The sequence below is a fragment of the Lissotriton helveticus genome, chromosome 10 (genome assembly GCF_964261635.1).
Source record: "Lissotriton helveticus chromosome 10, aLisHel1.1, whole genome shotgun sequence".
NCBI lineage: Eukaryota > Metazoa > Chordata > Amphibia > Caudata > Salamandridae > Lissotriton > Lissotriton helveticus.
In genome coordinates, this window is record NC_136071.1 from 937,553,996 (window position 1) to 937,577,636 (window position 23,641).

A 23,641-nucleotide genomic window follows, 5' to 3' on the forward strand; every position below is an offset into this window, starting at 1 on the left:
AATAACGTCTGAGTTGCGCTGGCAGCTCTAGAAGATTTGCGTATTTTAAGCCAAATGTTATCCCAGATAGCAGTAGTCCAAGAAACTTGTAACTCTCTTTCCCAAGTCTCCTCCGTTTGTGTTTTAAGCCTAGGTGAGGGGGAGGATAAAAGAGCAGCATAAATTTTGGAAGCCTTGGCACGTTTGAGGAGGAAAGAGTGAAAAGAAGGCATACTGGAGGGTATTGGATAAACAGGAGAAGGAGAAGTGAGATAGGCATTGTGAACCTCTTGAAAAGCAGAAATTAACAAGGAATATTTGGTTCGGAAGGAAGAAGGAAAATTAAACAAAGAAGTAGCCGAAGAGAAGGAAAGGGGCCGACCATGGTTATATAATTGGTGAACTCATATAAGACCGCGTGATCTCCATGCCTTCCAAAAAATGGGCTTCTTATTTATCAAGATAGAACCATTATGCCAAATGGGTTGATCGAAAAAGGAAGTGATAGGGAGAGTAGGAAGAAGTTTAGATGTATGTTTGACAATAGGAGTAACTACACCTTGAGGTTTGCGAGAGAACATAAGATACTCTTGAAAAAGAAAGGGAGAGATGAAAGATTCCTCTAGATCTAACCAAAGAGGAGAGGAAGCATTAATACCCAAAAGCCACCTGGAGATGTGGTGTAACAAAAAAGATTTATGGTACAAAGAGAAGTTGGGAAAATTCACCCCCCCCTCTGATTTGGGTCGAGATAGTTTGTTCAAGGACATACGAGATTTTTTGTGCCGAAAGGATAGAATTCATTTTCTTAAAATATTTGGAAGGGATGGACAAAGGGATGTTGGAAACGGTAAAAAGTATAATAGGGGATAGCATCATCTTAATCGTATCTAGCCTCCCCCACCAGGATAAATAAAGAGGATGCCATTTAGAAGTAAGGGTGAGAATCTTTTGAATACAATCCTCTAAACAGCGAACAACTGTGCCTTTAAGGGATGCCGTAAAATTAAGCCCTAAATATTTAATGGAAGAAGAATTCCAAGTGAAGCCTGAAGCAGTAAAGCTTTACTTTTTATACCCTTTTGACACCACCTTGCTATTTCTACCCACAAGCTCCATTTCCTTACTTGGTCCCTTTTTTCTCCCCGACAGTCTCTCCATTCAATTTAAGAAACCAAACAGGTATATTTCTGCTTGTTATCTTTACCATTTGTTTCAGTGATATAAGAAATATGTCTTTCTGTAGTAGGGGATCTCTGTGTATAGTCATAATCTAGTGAATAGTCCCATGTGCGTGGACCCCGGAGCAATCAAAAGTAATCTCTTAAGCAGTCCTGTATAGACACTTAAGAGAAAATTAAGACAAATTATGCAACCTAACATAAACCAGGCTACAAAGGCCACCACTTCATCAAAACCATGAAAAGGATGGCCTACCATGTCCGGTTTTACACTGATTACCAAGTTTTCCTCACAGGAAAAACTCCCCTTCACCAAAATCCTTGAAATGATAGAGAGGAAGGGTTGGACAGACAAGCCCCCATAGGCTGCCATTATGTGTCTTGAAAAGGGATACTGTGCCTTTAAGGAACTCTCCAGAGACCCTCAGTATTCCATGATGCACAGCCAATTCCTTTTACTTTAAGTTCTTTCATTTCTTTTTTCCGGCTCCTGCTGGCAGGACCCTGGAGCATTGAGCTCTCCCTTTTGGGGTTTTTCTTCAATTTTTGCACTTTTAAAGTGTTTAGAGTGTTTCTCTCGACGTCTGGGGTCTGCCTCTTTCTTCTGCTCTGGGTTTTAGGCAGTTTTGCACACTTTTTCTGTCGAATATGCCTGCCTTATTCGATAAGTGCCCTGAGTGTGCCAGGAAGAAGGCCAAATCAGACCCTCACAGAGTTTGGATACTCTGTCTCCCTTCTTCTCATGTCCCAGAAGCCTGTGAGATTTGCCAGTCTTTCTCAAGGAGGACCCTGCGTGACAGGGAGAAGATTCGGCTCCAAGGACTGGAGCAGAAGAAACATCAGGAACAAGGTGGGTCTGTGCATGGAGGAATCTCGTCCACTGCCCGTGCTTCGGCCTCTGGGGGCTCCCCAGTCAAGATAACGCCAGGAAAAGGCAAAGATCTCCGTCGATGTCGATAGCCTCGACGTCGGCATCGAGAGGGATGACCACTATATGCTCCCCGTCGACCCAAGGCTCTCGGTCGAAGAGATGTCGCCGTTCAACGTCGAGGGGACTGACGTCGAGACCTCGGACGAGGTCAACGTCGAGGACTTCATCGACGTCAAGACACCGTCGACGTCGGGATGAGTCTAGGAGGCACCGGCGAGGTCGACTCGACGTTCGACGTCGAGGAGAAGAAAGTCGACGTCGAGGGATGTATCGGCGTCGAGGCGTTCGACGTCGAGAAAGGAGAAATCGACGTCAAGGAAGCGATCAAGAGCCAGGAATTTGTCCTCTGCCTCAGTGGTCAGCCTGTCTTCGGTATCCAAGAGCCCCTGGTCGTGGCGGTGCCGGCGCTCGTCTGAAAAGAGGGCTTCTTCTAGAACATCCTCGTCCAGACCGGCAAAGAAGAAGAGGAGAGTGGTTAGGTCTTCGGACTCTGAATATTCTCAGACCTATTCACCTTCTAGGCCCAGGACGCCTACGCCTCCTCCGTTTCCTAAGGAGAATCCTCCTCCTACGCCTCCCCGTCCTCCAACTCCTCCTCCACCTCCAACTCCTCCTCCTCCTCCAACTCCTCCTCATCCTCCAACTCCTCCTCCACCTCCTCCTCCGCCTCATCGTCCTCCTCCACCACGGCCTCCGCCACGGTCTGTGTCTCTGCCGCGCTTCCCGTCGCCTCCTAAAGGGACTCCACAGCCGAGGACCACCGCTCTGCCTCCGCAGATTCCGCCTCCTGTACGTCCAGTAGAGCGCCCGAGGCCTAGGAGGTCTAGGTCTCGGTCCAGACGGAGGCACCGATCTAGGAGTGACCGTCGATCTTCTACACGGTCCCGGCATCGTCATCGAAGGAACAGGTCCAGGTTCCGTCATACGGACTCTTCCAATGCCCAGGAATATTCGCCCACCCTGTCGGATTCCCCCCCGTACGAGAGTGTCACCAGTAGATGACATCGTATCGTTTCAGGAGGTGCTATTGAGAGGGGCAGCGAAGCTGGGGATTACTCTAACGGTTCCCACACCTTCTATATCAGTGATTTTCGAGACCTTGCATTAGAGGCAGTTGTCTCGACCATTGTTGCCCTTGGTGCCAGGGCTGGAGGAACCGGCTATGGAGCTCTTCTTGACTCCGGCGCCAGTGAAGTCCGCTCCCTCCAGGCTGCAGAAAAAGTACAGGCCCCCTGACTCCGATCCGGCGTTCCTTCGATCAGACCCGGTACCGGATTCAGTGATCGTCACAGCGGCCAGGAAGCAGCATGCTACTGCTCCGTCTTCTACAGTGCCTCCGGATAAGGAGAAACAATTGCCAGTACTGCTCGATTCTTTTTCTCTCGAAAAACAACAAAGCTGAGTACCACGTCCTCAGCTTGATGGACCACTCTTTCAGTCCTGAAGTGTAACTCATAACATATATATATTTTTTTTTTTCAAAAAGATTTTTTTTTTAATTATTTCCTTTTAACTTTTTAAACATCCGACATCAATGTATCACAACCTAAAGTGAATACTACCTCCTTTTTTAATTACACTAAGGAGGAGGAGAGAACTCCTACTATTAAGACAGATATGTGAATATGTACATAGGGGTGTCAAAAAGACGTGTGCAAACAATGCAAGGGTTGACAAAAATAAACAATTAAATTCAGACTCATTCATCAGAATCATACAACGTCATATTTACCGCATACATACAGAACAAGGGGTACAAAGTGATGGATAAGTGGAAAAGGGTCTGTGTGAGAATGAAGAGCAGTACTGGCAATTGTTTCGTTGTTCATGATTGTGGCGTAGCCTTACTGCCCTTAAGCCAAACCCCTTTTTTGTTCTTGATCCGGATAAGGAGAGCCGTCAGATGGACTCCGCGGGAAGAAAGGTATGCGGGACGGCTGCTACGTCCATGAAAATCGCTAGTGCCGCGGCTCTCTTGGGTCAGTATGACCGGTCCTTGTGGGAGTCCCTGCAGCAGTTTCTGGAGCACCTTCCTAGGGACAAGAAGGAAGACTTCCAGGAAATCATCAATGAGGGCATGATGGTATCCAATCAGGTTATCAGCTCGGCGCATGGCTATTGCCAGGGGATTAATCTTAGACGCCATGCCTGGTTGCGCCTGACATCACTGAAGCCAGAGGCGCAGCAGAGAGTCGCCAACTTACCGTTCTCTGGGTCGACGCTCTTTGGTAAATATGCGGATGATGAGATGGCCCGCATGAAGGCGGAGGCAGAAACCGTGACGGCTGTCGGGTTAGAGAAGCCAAAAGAGCAGAAGAAGACCTTCCGTCCCTTCCCAGAGACGTTTCGGTGCCCAGGGAAGAGGGCAAAGTCGTCAAGCTGGCCAGCAGCACCAATAGCAGCAACCGTACCAGCGGCGGCCATTCCAGAAGCGACAGAGGGGCAGAGACGGCCAACAGTCCTCCTCGACGCCCAAAGGCCCAGCCATGTCTAGGCCCTGAGGGGCTACTTCCCCCTCTTCCGTTACCCGCTCCGGTGGGGGGAAGCATACAACATTACTTGGCAGAGTGGAGAAAAATCACTCAGGACAAGTGGGTGCTGAATATTGTTTGCAATGGATACAGTCTTCGTTTCGTCAGCCCGCCTCCAGCGATTCCACCGGTTTGCTCGCAGTTCCAACTGCGCGAGCTACAAGCGGAGGCCGATACCCTGTTAAGAAAAAGGGCGATAGAAGACGTCCCTCTGTCTCAAAGGGGAAAGGGTCTTTACTCACGGTTCTTTCTGGTGTGCAAGAAGGACAAGAACGAGTTCAGGCCCATTCTGGATTTGCGACAAGCAAACAAATGGATTAGTAGGGAAAAGTTTTGCATGCTGTCTTTGCACCAGATCTATCCTCAGCTGCAAAGGGGAGACTGGTTTTGTGCAATCGATCTGCAGGATGCGTACTTCCATGTGCCCATTGTACGGAAACACCGGAAGTTCCTGCGTTTTCTAGTCGGCACCAATCACTATCAGTACACCGTACTACCGTTTGGACTGAAGTCTGCACCCAGGACTTTTTCGAAATGCATGGCAGTGGTGGCAGCGCACCTGCGAAAGAACAAGGTGTTTGTCTACCCATACCTGGATGACTGGTTGATCAAAGTCTCCACCTTCCAGGAAGCGCAACTGCACTTCAACAGGACGGCTGTTCTGTCGAGCCAGCTGGGGTTGCACATAAACATGTCCAAGTCTGTTCCGACGTCTGTCCAGTGCCTGCAGTACTTGGGAGCCTCCATCGACACTCTTTCAGCAAGCGTGTCTCCTTTGGAGGAGAGACTCTTATCGATCCTTCGGAAGGCTCAGGCTCTCAGCTGTACCATCTACAACAGTGAGGACGGTGTCTTCTCTACTGGGGTCGATGGCCTCTTGCATCTTCCTCACGCCACACGCACACCTACACATGAGGCCGTTGCAGGAATGTCTGGAGGATCAGTGGGACCAGAAGCGGGGGAGCTGGCACGACAGGATCAAGCTGTCCCTCCACGCTCAACAGTCCCTGAGATGGTGGTGCTCCGCAGAGAATCTCCTCAAGGGGGGTTCCATTCCACAAGGACATTCCCTTTCAGACTGTCATCACGGATGCTTCTCTCCACGGCTGGGGAGCGCATTCAGACCATCTACAGATTCAGGGAACATGGCATCCACGTATCACATAAATTTCCTGGAACTCAGAGCTGTCCACTTGGCACTTAAGGCCTTTCATTCGTCCTTCCAGACTGACTCCTTGCTTGTGCAGACGGACAATACGACCACTATGTATTACCTCAACAAGCAGGGGGGCCCGAGATCACGCACTCGGTCACAGGAAGCGCAGGCTATCTGGCACGGGCTGCTAGCCAGAGGCCTGACGATAACGGCTGCCCATCTGCCAGGTGTGCAGAATGCTCAGGCGGACGCACTCAGCAGGTTGGTGCAAGAAAACCACAAGTGGGTTCTAAACGACGAAGTGCTAGGAGACATTTTCGACAGGTGGGGCACTCCGGACATAGTTCTGTTCGCCACCGCCGAAAACAGAAAATGCTGAGACTTCGCCTCCAGGTATTACCAACCGGGGACTCTGGGGAACGCGCTATAGATCAGCTGGTCGAACAGCTTTCTGTATGCTTTTCCAACCATTCCCCTGATTCCGGCGGTGCTCATCAAGCTTTCTCAATCCAGAGCACGGATGATACTCATTGCTCCGGAGTGGCCCAGACAGTGGTGGTTCACGGACCTGCTTCACCAGTCTCTCCTACCCCACATGCGGCTGCCGTGTCGGCCGGACCTTCTCACGAAGTTCGGGAGGCAGATGGTGCACCCCAACCTCTCATCGTTGAGTTTGGCGGCATGGCTCCTGAGATAGTGCAATATGGACACTTGAATCTTCCTGAAGATTGCATGACTATACTTAAGGAAGCTAGGAGACCTTCCACTAGTACTTCCTATGCCTACAAGTGGAAGAGGTTCTGCATCTGGTGTACTTCCAAGAACTATGACCCTACGACCTGCAAGGAAGATGTCATTCTTCCATATCTTTTGCATTTGGCTCAGTCTGGCCTTAATTTTCATTCGATTAAGGTTCACCTCGCAGCATTGACTGCGTATAGGAAATGCCCTTCACAGACATCCTTCTTCCAGATCCCTGTGATTAAAGATTTCTTGGAAGGATTGAAGAAAGTGTTTCCTCCTGTTCGGCATCCTTCGCCATCATGGGAGCTGAATGTGGTGCTGTCCAGGTTGATGTATGAGCCTTTTGAACCCATCCATAAGGCTTCTCTGCAGCACTTGTCTTGGAAGGCGGCCTTTCTTGTGGCCATTACATCGGCCCGCAGGGTGAGTGAAATTCAGGCATTGTGTTGTCAAGAACCTTATACTGTATTTCATGCTGCTAAGATTGTGATGCCTACTCCCCCTAAGTTCCTTTCTAAGGTGATTTCTGATTTCCATGTTAATCAGACCATATCTTTACCTATGTTTTTCCAGAATCCTTCCACTCCAGCGGAAAGGTCTCTCCATTCCCTGGATGTCAGAAGGGTGTTGAAATTCTACTTGGATAAGACCAAGGACATTCGTAGGTCAGACCAATTGTTTCTCAATTATGGGTAGGTCAGGACTGGTCTTGCCACCTCAAAACAGTCCATCTCTAGGTGGATTGTGTCCTGTATCCTGTTATGTTACCAGAAGGCTAACAAGAACTTAGGAGGTAAGCCTAAGGCTCATTCTACCAGGGGCAAAGCAGCTACAACAGCTTTGCTTCATAATGTTCCCATTGCAGAGATCTGCAGGGCTGCCACTTGGAAGTCCGTCCACACCTTTGCTAAGCATTACTGTCCTTGAGAAATCTGTTTGCACAGTAGTGGGGTTATCTGTTTTTCTCCACCGCCGAGTTGGTGTTTTGGGATGGGCTTGCCATTCTATTCACTAGATTATGACTACTATAAAGTAAAGGTACCCCCTGGTTATTAGAGGTTCAAGAGGAGGGGGAAACAGGATCAATATACACAAACTACCTCTTGTCTGAACTATATAATTTCAATCTGGCAGCAGCTCTACTAATTCTTAAGTGCACAGAGCAAAAACATTTAGAGAAAACAAAACCTTCATTTCCATGCGAATATTGTTTTTCTTTTTATATAGTTTTATCATCTTTTTTTATATAGAAAACATATTTATGCTATATTTCTGTTTTTTACAATTGACATAGAAAATTATTTTCTTATTTTTTAAACATATGAGACAAACTGTCAGTTATTGTCATCTCAAGTCCTAGTTGGGGTTGAAAAGAAAGAGGAAAGGCGATGACATCAGTTGCTCGAATAAAAAGTATTGACCCTGGAGGCTGAGCTAGTAAGAGGGGGAGAACAGAAGAGGAATTTGACATAGCAGTTACACATGGCTCAACAGGAACTGCGAGATATGGCAGAAAATGCAGCAAGGGCCCATGCTTTATCAGTCTAGAGGAGGCTCTACGAGGTAGGAGATAAAGCCACGAAGCTCATCGCCTGGCTTGACAAAAGAGAGAGTGAAAGAGGATGGGTGACGGAAATCCTAGACCTAAAAGGGAGGTACATACAGGAGACGATAAAATTGTCAAGACATTCGCAACCTTCTACGAGGACATGTATGCCTCCAAATCTGACAGATCTAGCTCAGACTGCAAAGAACTTCTAGAAACAATAAACATGAACACCCTAACGAGCGACAATAGAGAGGCGCTAGAAAGCGATTTGACGGTAGAAGAAATAGTGGGGGTTCTTCAGGGGCTCCAATCTGGGAAAACACTTGGTCCGAATGGTTTGCCCCTTTAATCATTCAAGAAAACGGCCCAGAAATTAGCGCCCCATCTCCTGAATATCTTCTTAGATGCTAGGGAGGCTATCAGATGACCACAGAACTGCCATCATAGTGGAAATCCCCAAAAATGGTAAACCACTAACAGAATGTGCCTCATACCATCCCATATCCCTCCCCAATGTAGAGCCCAAAGTATTTGCGAATAGGCTATCAGGCATGATAACATCGGTTATACACCTCGACCAATCCGGCTTCATGCAGAAGAGTAGCACCCGCATGAATCTGAGACGGCTATACTGGGTACTTGAGCTGACGGAGGCGTATATTGTAGACGATGTTGCAGTCCTCTCCCTTGATGCCCGAATGGCCTTCGATAGTGTAGTGGAACTACATCTTTGCAGTGTTGCCTCAGCTGAGCTTCAACCCCAATTTCCGCGCCTGGGTTTGTCTACTATATGAAGCGCCGCAAGCCAGGGTGCGGGTAAATGGCTGCACCTCCTGTGTTTTCGAACTGCGGAGCGACACACGACAAGGTTATCCACTGTCTCCATGAGTTTTTCCCTAGCCCTAGAGCCTGTGGCAGCTTGGGTCTGCGGAGACCTTACTGTGGAATTACAGAGAAATTACAGTTGAAGATTACTGAGAGGAAAAGATATATCTCTACGCAGACAATATCTTGCTTTATGTGACAAAGCCCCGCTTCTCGATACTGCGAATTCTACACAACTTTGACCTTTTTGGGAGCTATGCCAGCTACCAAATTAATTGGGACAAATCTCTGTCTTTTCCACTCTCCCCGGGTCCAGTGTCCCTGCCATCACGATGTATAGCCCAATGGCAACAGAAGGGTTCACATACCTGGGGATCCGTATCATCAGAGACTAGAAGCTATTCCTGGCTCGTAACATTCTTCCCCAAGTCGACCGCTTTCAGGTGGATTTGTGCCACTGGTGCGTGCTCCCCTTTTGCTGATGGGACAGGCAGTCCTCTTTAAAATGATGATGCTGCCACGTATGCTCTACATTCCCCAGAACACACCTTTTATAATTCCTACTTCTGCAGAATCAACTGAATTCTGAGGACTTTATTATGGGATGGGGGTCAGCCCGAATCTCGCTGGCAAAGCTACAGCGTGGTGTCTGACAGTGGCCTGGCGGTCCTCAACCTCCGAGCCTATTACTGGGCCTTCCAGCTGACGGTGGTGTAGAACTGGGTGTTTGGGGAACGTACGGAACCAGTATACAGGGTCGATCGAGTCGCCAAGGGAAGCGGGACTACCCTGCGCTCCTGTACACCACGGTTGGGAAGGACTCGCTCCCACCCCACACTCAGGCAGTAGTGCGGGCATGAAAAGCATCCAACAGATGCGTGGGTTGGGATGGGAAACTAACAGCAGAGAGATCCCACTATGGGATAGTGACGGCCTGGGGGAGGTTAAAAAATTGCCAGCAGACACAAGATGGCACACAATTGGAATAGAAAAATTGTGAGATGTCTGGACAACAGGTATTCTAGTAGCGTTTCATGTGCAGCAGGCAGAGTACGAGCTGGCACAGGGCGAGATATTCCGATACAGACAACTACACCACGCTCTGAAATGCCATCTACTAGAGGGATATCTTCTCCCAGATTACTCCCTCATGGAGACAGACTAATATTGGACCATATGCCCACCAAGGCAGTTTCCCCGACGTACAGGCAGATTATAAATAACATGTTGGACTGTCTTGCCTCGCTCAGAGAGGTAGACGTGGAGCCCCTTAGACGACAAAGAGTGGAACAAGGCATTGCAGAACTCCAGAGAGATTGATATAAGCCCTCGGTTTCGCCTGGTGCCTCTACGTATACTGCATGGGTCAAAAGTATTCAAGATGGGTCGTATCAACTCAGCTGAGTGCCCATGGGGTTGCAGTGGTGTGGGCATGTTCTATCACACACTTTGGACCTGTCCATGTACCCAAATTATTTTACCGAAATAGTTGAGACAATGAGGGAGGTGATAGGCCTACCTGTGCCGCTTGAGCTGTTGAGAGTGTCAGTAGAAGAGAAATGGTCCAGTCATGTAAATACTTGGCTCAACATGGCCGCAGGGGTGGGGAAACACAATTTAGCCAGGCTATGGAGTGCAGACTGTTCCCCTGCGGCCATAGACTGGAAAGAGGACCTGGATTGGGGCCAATTAGTCGAACAGGTAACATAGCGCTCCGAGGCTGCCTGCGCACATATGAAAAAATACGGGGTCCATGGAAACAGTATCATACACAAACGGGCAAGTAAGGAGCGGAGAGGGGGTGATCACTAACAAATAGCAGACTGGGGGGTAGAGTTTGCAACCAGCTCCAGTGTGTCTGGGATTACTCCAAGGATTTAGGGTGGTCCCGTGTGTTCTACCTTTGATGTGGAAAGGCCCTCTGTCAGCGGCTCTTAAAGTGAACATTGCTGTGCTTTTTATGACTTTTGTTCTTAATCAACTGCTTAATAAAAAGAATTGTTAAAAAAAAAGTTGGGTCAAAATTTTACCTGCTGAAAAAATAGAATGAAGAAAGCTGTGGCTACAAAAAAAATCTGAAAATGTAATTCCTTGTAGGGCCAAGATAGATGTACAGGGAACAGGGAAAGAGGAGAATTTACGGAGAGGTGGGAAGGGACAGGGAACTAATAAGTGGATTTTAGGATTCAGGGGAGGGTAGTGTTATGGGGTAATAAGGAGAAGTAAGGGTTTGTTAGGCCCAGGGATTGGTAGTTTTAAAGGGTAGTTAGTGGCTTTTAGGTTTCAGGGAAGGGTAGTGTTAAGGGGTAGTAAGGGTTTTTAGGTTTCAGGGAAGGGTAGCGTTAAGGGGTAGTAAGGGTTTTTAGGGTTCAGGGGAGGGGAGCTTTAATAGGTAGGATGGGTTTATAGGTTCAGGGATTGGTAATGTTAAGGGATATTTCAGCTTTTAAGGGTTGATGAATGAGAAGAATTAACGGCTATTTAGGGTACAGTTAATTATATGGACTATTGCATGTGATAAAAACAACTTTAAATGTGGACATTTTGTAATATTCCTAGTAATAATGAGGGGCACGACATTATCTCAACCGATTCGCTTGACTTTACCGTAGTGTATTTTAAAAGTCCACTTTATTGCATTCATTCCGATAATCTGCCATATCAACGGGGTTTTAAAGTCAGCATATCACTTTTCTCTGCACCTCAGCATACATTGCAGTGAACTAATCTTGTGTTGCTACAGGGCACAAGAGACAAAAGCCAAGCACGCACAAGCTCGGTTTTAGAGGCATTTAAACAGAGCACATTCTTGTTCCTCAATAAGTGCATGTCTGAAAACCACTAGGACCAATCAGTGTTAGAACAATTTGACCCCATTTTACTGGCTGGTAATTCTTGTCCGTAAAATCCTGCAAGGTTTCTGCTGCTGCAGCAGCCTAGCCTGCTCTCTTGGTCTCTGCAGACTTTTTTCTCTGACACTAGGTAACACGCGATGCTCCCTCCATCAGAACTTTTCTTTTCTTTCAATCTTCTACCTTTCCATGCCCTCCCCCGTCCTCAGCTTTCACAGAAGCCCTTGCTCCCCTTTAGCTGTTGTTCAGGGCAGGTGGTAAACGGAAGCATTACACCTTGTACTCAATTCAAAAACCTTTCAGTATTGAGTATTGATTGAAAACTGTGGAATTAAATTATCACTATTGAAATTTTGCCTTCAGTGGTAGTAACTCTTGCGTATATGATTTGTTTGGTCTTTATTTTCCTCTTTTCTTTCATTACATCCCACTGTCGGTTGGTTTGCCTCACCTAGGTGGACTAGTGAACAGGGCACCGCTATAAAGTATTTCCTTTGTTCCACAAACATTGATTATTAGGTGGTGTTCTCCATACATACTTTATTTTTTTATCTGTTCCTATTTTCTTTGTGTTTGAAGTTCATAATTCAATCATATAGTCTAAGCATTAGAACAATATATTTCCTCAGTGTTAAATGGTTTTAGTGGTCCCCATGCACTTAGAGTTGGAGTCGCTGTTCCTGCGGAGGCCAGTGAACATTTTTAGTAGATGTTGCTTAATTCGTCCATGTTGAGGCTTCTCAGAGGCTCTGTAGATTCAGTTGGTGCAAGACAAGACCACCTCACTTATGATTGGGGAAAAAACGGAATATAAAATAAAAAAGGTATGGAAAGTACCCATTGCTTGAACTGTTATTTAGAAAATAATCATTGTTTGGGGAATCTTAAGTAAATACTCCCTGGCAGTGCTAAATTTACTAGTCTATCCAGGCCAGATAAACTGTCTGTAGGTAATTATAATGCGTCCAACCAGGAATGCTTAGCAGGTGTCACACAAAAGCATTTTAGGAAGTTTTAAGTGAAGTGGCACAACATTAGTACAGAAGAACTGGGGTGCTCCTAGTTGAGGGGAGCTGGGTCTTCACAACACCATTTACGCCACACAACATATATAATTAATTTCTCATACCTATATGAACATAGAAATAATGTTGAACATTTATGTCTTTACCACAGGGGTCAATGGAAGTACGAGAAATACCTTGGCCAGAAGAGCTGGTCTTCACCTTGGATGAGAAACTTCTCAGTGACATCAGGCTAGCCAAGAAACAGTACTGGAAGGAGGTGATGTTTCTATATACCATCTCATTAACACTAGACCCAACAGCGCTGCTCTTCCTGTTTGTTTCCTGTGCTTGACTTTTCAAAACTTCTCCACACCTTGATGCACATACTATCATGAAGTGTCATATTTAGTCTTCCCAACATATGGACGCTAAGGTGTTGTAAGTACTCAAGCATTTTACTGTGTAGGGTGGATGTCAACAGGTTAGTAAAAATTAAAGTAGAAAGTGGTGAAATTAAACATCAAGGGGTTTGATTTGATTAAAAAGGATGGTGCAACGTTAATAACTTGCTGTTTATAGTACACATTGTTCTTGCTATTGTACTTTGCAATTCTGATGCTAATCAGTAACTTACATTTAGAACTGTGCTGCAAACAAATTTGACTGCTGACCAGTATGTTCCTGTTCAAATAATCATCATCCTAAACAGATCTACACATGCATGTGGTATTTTTCCCATCAGTATAATCATTATGGAAAGTTTCAATATTGTAATTGAGTACATTGTCTCTTGCACCAAACTATTTCTGCAAGATGTAGCATTTGTTTGTCTTGGTGCACTTTTTCTTCCACCCCAGTTCTTGGAAGTGGTTTGGTGCGTTGTTGAAGTTGCTCATCTCAAAACGGTTTGTTCAAGTCTGCATTAAGTTCGCAGTGAGCCAAGTTAATTACTATTTAGATGTTTCTGTGGTACCTTATATAGTTCCCCTTTGGTTGGTGTCATTCACAGCATGCTATGTGGCACTGTGACCATCGTCATCTTGTTGGCCAACATAGCAGGCACAAAGGATTAAAAGAACATGGATTCGAAACTACATGCATACCTCAATTAGCATATTTTATACATGGGTTGACCAGCGCACAGAGGCACAGTGAAATAGAGGATAAGAATTCTCATCTCACTAATTATATTGTGCTTGAATACACCATATACATTTTCGTGGGTTAGAAGTAACAGTACACGGGGACGCGCGAGTGCGCGATACAAGATGGCCGCCTAGAGAGCTCTGGTGCGTCGGACCCGATTTTTGCCGTTTTAACGCCAAATTTTTGTCAGAAACATGGCGAAATCACATTTATTTATGTTTTGAAGGCAATACCTTTCAGGTTTGGTGCCTTTTAGCGATTTTCGTCCGTGGAGCAGCATTCTTCTTCGATCCTGCTTCTGCTCCCAGCTTTGCTTCCAGGAACAGCCAGGTCAGTCAGTCAGAGGGGCGGAGCAACCCTTCAAGAAAGGGCCTGGCTATGGCCTAGCCACACCCATAACTAATTTGAGCTGCTGCACCTGCTTTATTGAGGATTTCCTTTTGCTGCCTTATAACTTTAAACATATTATCCATTTTCTCATTGAATTCTTTGACTTTCTTTGCATTATTGAAATGGAAATTAAAAATTCTATACCTTCTAAAAGAAAACAGCAAGTTTCTCCTCCAATTAAATTTAAGGCGATTGATTCATCAGAACCTTCATTAGCTCTGATTTTGGGAGAAATTCAAACTCTTCGTAGTAAAACTGAGTCTATTGCCTCAGAAATTAAAACTGTTCAAAAAGATATGGCGAGTTTATCGATGAAAATCTCTGATAATGCCTTTAAAATTCAAGATAAGGCCAAACTTGACTCTATTCATCCACTGGTTGCCAAAATATCTCCGATGTCTAAACAACTTCTTGACAATGGAAAACCGTAATAGGCAATACAATTTGCGCATTTTTAATTTGCCTGAGGAGGTTGAAGGTGATAACTGTAGACTGTATTTAGAAAACTTGATTCCAGGTCTTTTACAAATTAAAATTTCGGAAAAATTTGAGATTGACAAGGCCCATAGGATTCCTTCACATTGCAATCCTAAGCTTAATAAACCTCGTCAAATGATTTTTAAAGTTCTGCGTCACCACCATCTAGTCTTGATGCGCAAAGCTGCAAGGGAGATCCCCTCCTTGATGGTCAATGGGAATAACATTTTTATACACCAGGATTTTGCAAAAGAGACTGTTGCTACTCGCAAACAATTTCCTGTCTGCGTCCCCAATTGAGAAGTCTTGGGTTCAAATATGGTCTTTTTGACCCTTTTCAGCGTCCTGATGATTTACGTTGTTTCCTCGATCAACATTCGCACCATTCCATGGATACTCATGATTCAAATACTTGAATTTAACCATTTTCTTATACCCTGACAAGGTTACTGTGTTTATTTACATCGGGCTCCAACGGTTTCGGTCATCCTTGTAGAACGCATGTGCGTTTCTTTCTTGATATTCATGTACTCTGTCTTTTTCTCCCTGTTTTCTTTTTTCCCTGTCCTTTTTTCAAATTTAGAGTTACTGTTTTTCTTCTATTTTTCAACTATGCTTTTTTCACCTCTTCTTGTTCTATTGCTTTTCTTCCTTTGCTCTTTTCTTTATAATGGCTAATGTTCATAATATTAAAGTTATTTCTCTAAATGTGAAAGGTTTAGGACATCCAGTTAAACGTACCAAAATTTTGGATTATTTAGGAAGTTGTAAAGCAGACATTTGTTTTGTTCAAGAGACTCATATTGATGATAAAATATTACATTACATGAAAACACAATGGCTTGATACTATTGTATTGTCTCCTGCTAATGGTAAGAAAAATGGTGTTGCTATCTTCTTTGCGAAAAAATTACACTGTCAAGTTTTAAGTAAAATTCAGATTCAGAGGGTAGATATATAATAAGTAAACTTCATGATTCGACTTTATTTCTGCTTAATATTTATGCTCCTACTGATGACGACCCTACCTTTTGGTCTAATATTACTACAGAAGTCTTAAAGTTGGGTAAAGTTCCGTTGATTGTTGGGGATGATTTTAATGTTATTGCTGACCCATTATTAGATAGGTTGTCTAGTATTAAATTTCGTCCTCCTAAGGTTTTTTATGCTTTTAAATCCTTTATTCATACCACCAAGTTAGCTGACATTTGGCGACTGCACGTCCCTACTGATAAACGTTTTACCTTTCTTTCCAATCCCCATAATTCACACTCCAGAATTGATTATTTTTTACTTTCTACGCCACGTATCCAATCTGCATCTAACCCTATCATTGGTAATATTGATATATCTGATCATGCCTTAATTTCTTTTGTTTTAAATATATCTTCCTCTTTTACTAAACAAACAAGATGGTGTATGAATACTGGTATTGTTCTTAATGAGCATAATAAACCGAAACTATTAAAAGCCATTCAAGATTATTTTTTGTTTAATCCAGACGACTCTACTTCTATAGTCAAGAGATGGAATGCCTTTAAAGCCTACATTAGAGGTGCTACAATTTCTATTATGGCTTACGAGAACAAGTCCTTCAGTGCTAATATCAAACACCTAGAGAAGCAAATAGCGAAATTTGAACGGTTATTTATTACATCCAATAATCCTCAATACAGAGTTCAACAACAAAAGCTTTGTTATGAATTTAACTCTATCCCCAGTAAAAGAGCTGGTGTCCAAATCTCTAAATCTAATGCTAGATTTCGTTTCAATGCCAATAGGTCTGGGAAACTCCTCGCGAATTATCTGCGTATCGAAAGAGATAAAACACAGATTACCTCTATTCATGGTCCTCAAGGCAAAATTGCAATATCCCATAATGATATTGTTAAAGAATTTCTGGATTTTTACTCCAATCTATATAACAAGCCAGATTATCACGATAATTCATTAATTGACGCCTTTTTAAATACTTGTGCTTTGCCCAAAATTTCACAATCGGATAGACTTGGATTAGATTTACCCATTACTACTGATGACATTTCAACTGCCCTAAAATCTCTTCAAAAAAATAAGTCTCCAGGCCCTGATGGTATTCCAGCTGAATTTTATAAGGAATTCCAGTCTCATCTTTTGCCATACCTATTTCAACTTTTTGCTTTTTTCGGTTCTTCTGGGACTGATTCAGGTTTTTTTGCTGATGCTTTAATTATTGTACTTCCCAAGCCTGATAAAGATCCTACCCTTAAATTATCGTCTTATATCTTTAATTAATCAGGACAGTAAGTTATATGCTAAAATTCTTGCCTCTAGATTAGCCCCTGTACTTCACTCTATTGTCCACCCAGATCAATCAGGATTTATGAAGCATAGATATTCTGCTAACAACACGAGAACCTTATTGCATGTAATTGAACAGAGTCCTATTCTACTTGCTCCCTCTGGAATTATGGCTTTATTTTTTTTGTTTGAATATCTTTTATTGATTTTTTGTTATTCATTTGCAGTACATAACATTATTTTAAGCGGGAAAATGCAATATAACATCTTGCATTCATACAAAATGACTCGAAAAAGAACAATGAATTGCTGCAAAACATCTTACATGTATCATATCGCTTAAAGCAAGAACACCCTCAAGGGCCCTGCCGTAGCCAAGAGAAATCACATATCCCAAAAACAGTAGTTTCATTTTGAATAAGGAGAGTGCTTTGGGAGCTAGGGAAATGTAAGAAGGCCCATGGCATAAGCCGTACAAATGGAGCAGGTGTGTATGTTAGAAATAGCTGTAGAGAGTGTGCAGCTGTATGGTTATAATATGTGCACCCCTTGGGTCTTGTGGGCGTGTGACAGTAAGGGTATAATTTCCCAGCCATGTGTCTCCCTCTGTCCATGTCGGAAAACGGACGCAGAATCTAATGTTGCAGGTAATGTCGTTTACGGATATTAGTACATGAAGGGCAGAGTTCGGATAGTACGATATTCAAAGCGTTTTGACAACTAGAAAAAACTCTAAAAATAGTGTTAAAGTACTAAATTATAATATGGAAAGAAAGGAAAAGGGAAAACAAAAGAGGCTTGTATCTGTTTGGTGGTGTAAACGTGTGTCTCCATTGCCGGGGAATAGTCAGTGCGGGAGCCGGAAGGCCAGAAAGCCCACTACAATCAGGATCCCCCTGAAGGGGAATATTTAAGTGCCTGCGCCATAAACGCTTCAGACCCGTGATCTCGTGGGGGTAGAGTTCTCAGAGAGTGGATCTGTCGCGCAGCTGCTTGATGTGGCTAAGAAATGCTGCATTTAGGTGCCAAGTACAAAGCAATCTTGTAAACAGCCAGCCCCCCTAACTCTCCCGTGCGTCTGGCAGGGCCAGAAAGGATTATGCCTGATCTACTCCTCTACTAAGACACACCGGATGGAAGGACTTCAGGACGTCATCCCAGAGTTGCGCGATGGGGTACTTTCGTAGTCCCGCAGTTTCCTCTCTATGCAGTGTGACACTTTCCGCCCTTGCCCAATTATCAAAGGAATTGCGCTAGTCTATTGCCCCTGGGGGCTCGCTGCGTTTCCAATGTTTAGTGGTTAATCTCTTCGCCGTGATAAGGCTGGGGTCCTAGAATCTAGATGGGACTTTGTTCAGATTCGTTCTCTTGTACAGGCCCAGTATGCATACCTCCCACGTGTGTCGCAGCTTGTAGCCCACCCCCTCCATCAGGACCTCCGTCACAGTATGCCAGTACGTCTGTAGCATGGGGCATGACCACAGCATGTGGAGGAGATCCGCACCTATGAGTGAGCATCTCGGGCACGCAGATGTTGTGACCTCGAAATATCTATTAATTTTATCAGGCGACAGGTATGCGCGGTGTATTATATAGAATTGGATACGTTTAAAGCGGGAGTTGCGCGGGATGTTGGTGGCGCCTGCCAGAACTGCCGCCCATTCCCTATCCGTCCATGCCCTTCCCCTGTCTCCTGCCCATTTATCACGCAAGGCTTGGGAGGAGCATTGCGTGTGAGTCAGTAGAGCCTGCACTAGCCAATATACTACGTGCAAACCATGTCCCATGACATGTAGATATTGCACCAGCAAGTGTGTCAGCAGTTCCTCAGAGAGGTCGCCCCAGCTCTGCGAGAACGTGTGCAAAAGCGCTGCTTGTAGGAGAAACTGCCCGGCCGGAAGGCGCCTCAAAAGGAGCCAGGGCTCCCTCTGTATAGAGGTCCCCCACTGTGTCTACCCTGGCCTGTCCTGTGTCCAGCGTTCTAGCGCTGCTTCCGTTACCACGCCTCTGTCCCTGGGTGTACCCAGCAGTGGGAGCACCGGGGCATATGGTGTCACAGCACAGGTGAGCTTTAGGCTTCTCACATAGCATTTGCGAGCTACCGCCAGGTGTAATTGCTTCGGGCAGGAAGTTTTTGTCAGGGGATGAAACAGCGTGTGAATTTGTGTGTGGGTCCAGATCATGTTGTCCGTGGCAGTGTCACCCAAATTCTTCCCACTCAGCCATCCGGTCACCCACTGCAGTTGCACTGCTAGGTAGTACAGCTCCTGATTAGGGACCGCCAGGCCTCCAGCATCCGGGGACGCATAGAGTTTCTGCAGCGCTACGCGTGGCCTCCCAGCATTCCATATTAGTCCTCTTACGGAGGTTTCTATTTCTCGAAATATACGAGTCGGGACATACACCAGCATAATAGTATAAAAGTCTAGGTAGGACGATCATCTTCGTCAATGTGACTCGAGCAGGGACATTCAGAGGGAGGGTTTTCCAGAAGGACATCTGCACTTGCAGGGAGGATATGGCTTGTACTAGATTACCCTCCAGCACATTTGTTAGGGTTCTATAGATGAATATTCCAAGATAGCGGAATGTGGTGGGGTACCAAGTAAGTCTCTCATTGTTAATACGGATCTCACACTCCTGTGTATCTGCGCTGAAGGAGTACACTCCAGATTTGGCCCAGTTGACCCTCAGTCCCGACATGGCTTCAAATGTGCGGAAGGTGTCAGACAGGGTAAATGGCAAGTGAGTCAGGTCCCTGACGTATAATAGTAAGTCGTCGGCGTATAGAGATATGTAAATGTAAATGTAGTTGAGCTTATATAGCGCACAGCTACCCGCAGTGGGTTTCCCGGCGCTTGCTTAGGGAACCCTTCCTGGTATTCCCCTGTGAGATAGCAGGGTATCCACAAGGTGAAAGTCAGGCATCCCGCCGCGAGGGGCCATTGTGGAGATTAAGCAAGCTATTGCCCAGAGTCACAGAGTGTGAACCCGTGAGTCGAGGAGGCACCGGGGCGAGAATTATCGAGTCCGTGGAATTTTTAGCCCAAGACCCGCCGAGGCGGGGAATTGAACCCTGGTCCAGGACCGATCTCAGCTTCCGGGTCTGCTGCCTCTAACCCCTGAGCCACACTTCTCCACATGTAGATACCGTATGTAGGCCATCTGCTAAAGGAATCCCCCATTCTACACCTTGTGCTCTCAGTAGTGCTGCCAGGGGTTCCATCACAAGTGAGAAAAGGAGCGGGGACCGAGGGCCTTCCTGGCTGGTACCCCTCTTGATGCGGATGGCTTCTGACAGCAATTTACCGGTGCGTACTCGTACCGTAGGTCTCTGGTACAACAAGCCAACCATTTGGATATAATAGTCACCTACGTCATATTTCCTCAACACTTCTACAAGGTAAAGCCACTCCACCGAATCAAAAGCTTTTTCTAGATCAAGTACTAAGCACCTGGATCGGGGCCACCGCTGCGTGGCATAGCTCTGCACTCTAAAAAAGTGTCGGATATTGTGCGAGGTGTTCCTGGTGGGCACAAAACCATTCTGGTTGTTATGTACAAGGGTGGGGACCAATGGGGCCAGTCGTTGTGCCAGTGTAGAAGCAAGTATCTTGTAATCGGTATTGAGAAGGGCCAGTGGACGATATGAGCCTAGCTGTGCGCAGTCTCAGTTAGGCTTAGGGAGTGAAATGAGGTTAGCTTCATTCATCGTGGGGGGGAGGGAGAAGTCCGAAATGTCCACCGCATATACTCTTAAAAGCTCAGGGATCAGTAGATCTGAGTAAGCTTTAAAAAATTTGGCTGGTAGTCCATCCGGGCCCGGGGACTTCCCATTGGAAAGGGAAAAGATGACAGTACGCAATTTGTCAGGCGTAAGTGGGGCTTCCAGTTCGTCGCGTTTTGCGTCATCTAACCTCGGCAGCACTATGTCAGTGAAGTATGCAGTTATGCCAGCGAGAGGGATTCGCAGTCTAGAGCGATATAGTTCCGAGTAATGTTGCACAAAAGCCGCATGTATGTTGCGTTGCGTATACACTATGTCCCCCTGGCTATTGCGTATGGCCGCCACGGCGTTGTCCGTGCATCTCGTTGAATCAGCCACGCCAGCAATTTTCCCGGTTTATCTCCGAGGTGATGAGTACGCGCCGAATGGGCCTCATAGTTAAGGTGTCGTAACCTCTCTAGTAGTCGTGCATGTTCCGTGTGTGCCTCTCGCAGTGATTCCCCGTCACCCTCCAGCGCTTCGCGCTCCCTATCAAGTAAGTCAGTCTCAATGTGTGTCAGTTCTGCATCCAACTGCTTCTGCATGCCTGCCTGTGCACCCAGACAGTGACCTCTGATTACAACCTTAAATGCATCCCATTCAATCTGAGGGGTGGAATACGGTGCTGTTGTTTTCTTCAAAATAGTGAACAAGACATGTGTGTAACAAATTACGAAAGGACGCATCAAGTAGTAAGTTAGGCTGAAGTCTCCATGTGTGTATGGGCGCGTGTGGGCGTTCCCATGCCAAATCCAGGACGTGCGGATTGTGGTCTGAGTGAGTGCGACCCATGTAGTAGGCGTCCGTGACATGTGGGAGCAGCTCGCCCGAAAAAATATATCTGTCTTACCGGACATGCAGTGTATGTGCGCCTGAATAGTAGGAATAAATGTTCGTGCTTGGATTACGACTCCGCCAGGCATCATGCAAATCCCACTGTAGGGTCCAGTTTGTTAGTGCTTTCATAGCGCCGTGCACAGGAGCGCCAGGCAGGGGCGGGAAGGAACGGTCCAAATCGATATCAAGTATACAGTTATAGTCGCCTCCCAACACCCAGGGGACGCCATGCCAAGGTGCCAATACCGTAGATAACTGCGCAAAAAAACCTCCCTGATCCGTATTGGGGGCATATAAGGAAGCCAGGACCACAGGTTGACCATCCAGTGTGCCCTGAACAATGACAAACCTGCCCTCTGGGTCTATGTGAGAATGGGAGATCGCAATGGGGGTCCCGGGCCTCACCCACAGTAGCGCCCCACGGGCATAGGACGAGTATTCAGTAGCATAGAGCTGTCTGCGCAACCTGCGACGGAGTTTCAGCGCCTCTACACCATTCAGGTGTGTTTCTTGTAAGAGGGCTATATGTATATGGTGCCGTTTAAGGTAAGAATTAATTTGATATCTGCGTGAGGATGTGTGCATGCCACGTACATTCCACGTACATATCTTAACCATTAACATTTAAAACTTTAGGTAATCTCCCCACCCCGCAGTCGCCACATCTCCACAGCAGGTAACCACTCCGGCCTCCCCACTGCTCCCCCGTTCACGACCACCAAAGACACATCAGTAATTACTTGTGAAGTCTGCGCCAAATAAAAATAAAAATGCAATCCAACTAGTGCATGCAACCTAGGGGAACACGACAGATGCGGAATGCCAAAAGGTTGGCAACTAAACATGTCGCCGTCAAAACTCTCTAATGAGGTAACGAACATTCAAGTCAAGGGGGGTCGCTGCTCGCGTGGCACAGCCGCGATGTTACAACTGTTGAACAATTAGTATGGCTGCCTCCTTCCCCAGGCATCTTATCTCAGGTGCAGCCGATGTGTAATGTTCCAGCTAGAAATAGCACAGCTTATTAAATATGCGTGCCAGAGTAAAAAACAAAATACCATCAAAGGGCCCAGCATTTTCCACAGTTCCTCGCCCAGGCAGGGAGGCGCCAGTTCAGTCACACCCAGACAGTTTACCGGGGAGCCCCCGCCAGTACACCTCCCCCCAGAGGTCAACCACCTCAGCACCAGTACTCACTGCGCCCCAGGTCAATGGCAAAGGGTGCATTACGCATCCAGTTTTTGGACGTCGTCAGGGCCGAGGGCCTGGCCAACTTTTGGACTGGCAGCAATTCAAATTTACTGTAGGGCAAAGAAACAGTTGCAAGTAATGGAACCATCCAGTCAATGAAACAGGTCTGCAGTTTGTGGAGTTACGTCCGGCTGCTCCGTGGACATCTGGGAGTCAGGTAGGCCATAGATGTGTTCATCATCGCTGGGCAATTCACGCGGGCTAGCGTCTAGGGCAGCATCTGTGCTCGGGGAGCCACTGAGTTCCGCCACCATTCTAAGAGCGTCCTATTGTTCACTGTGTATGAGTTCCTCAGGTGGATCAAGTTCTGTCTCTACTCGTACCCTGCGAACTGGCGATGACCTGTTCCTGCGTCGTCGTGGTGGCCCTCGGAAACGTGGCAATGAGGAAGGGACCGAAGTTGGTCTGGATTCCGCAGTCACTCCACCGTCTAGCCAAGCCTCAACTTCCTCTGGGCTGGCAAAGAAGTGCGTTTTGTCTTGTGCTACCACTCGCAGTCTGGCGGGGAAAAGGAGGGAATACTTAAGATCCAGTTGGCGTAGTCTTTGCTTGACAGCTAGGAAGGAGTGTCTCTGACGCTCAACCTGAATCGTGTAATCTGGAAAGAACATGATTTTGGCATTGTCAATGCGGACGTCTCGAAGTTGTCTGGTTTCTCGCAATATGGAGTCGCGATCACAGTAATTCAATATTCTGAGGAGGTTCGGTCGGGGGATAGATCCCGTAGGCAGTGTTCTCG

General features: G+C 46.1%; 1 protein-coding gene across 2 annotated transcripts in view; it reads left to right on the forward strand.

Moving 5' to 3' along the window:
* CROT (carnitine O-octanoyltransferase) overlaps positions 1-23,641 on the forward strand; it is a 498,400-nt gene that overhangs the window by 380,178 nt on the left and 94,581 nt on the right. For both annotated transcript variants that reach the window (XM_078663596.1, XM_078663597.1), the window contains exon 11: positions 12,925-13,032. In XM_078663596.1, the coding sequence (XP_078519722.1) occupies positions 12,925-13,032 (108 nt within the window). The remainder of the gene's footprint in view (positions 1-12,924; positions 13,033-23,641) is intronic.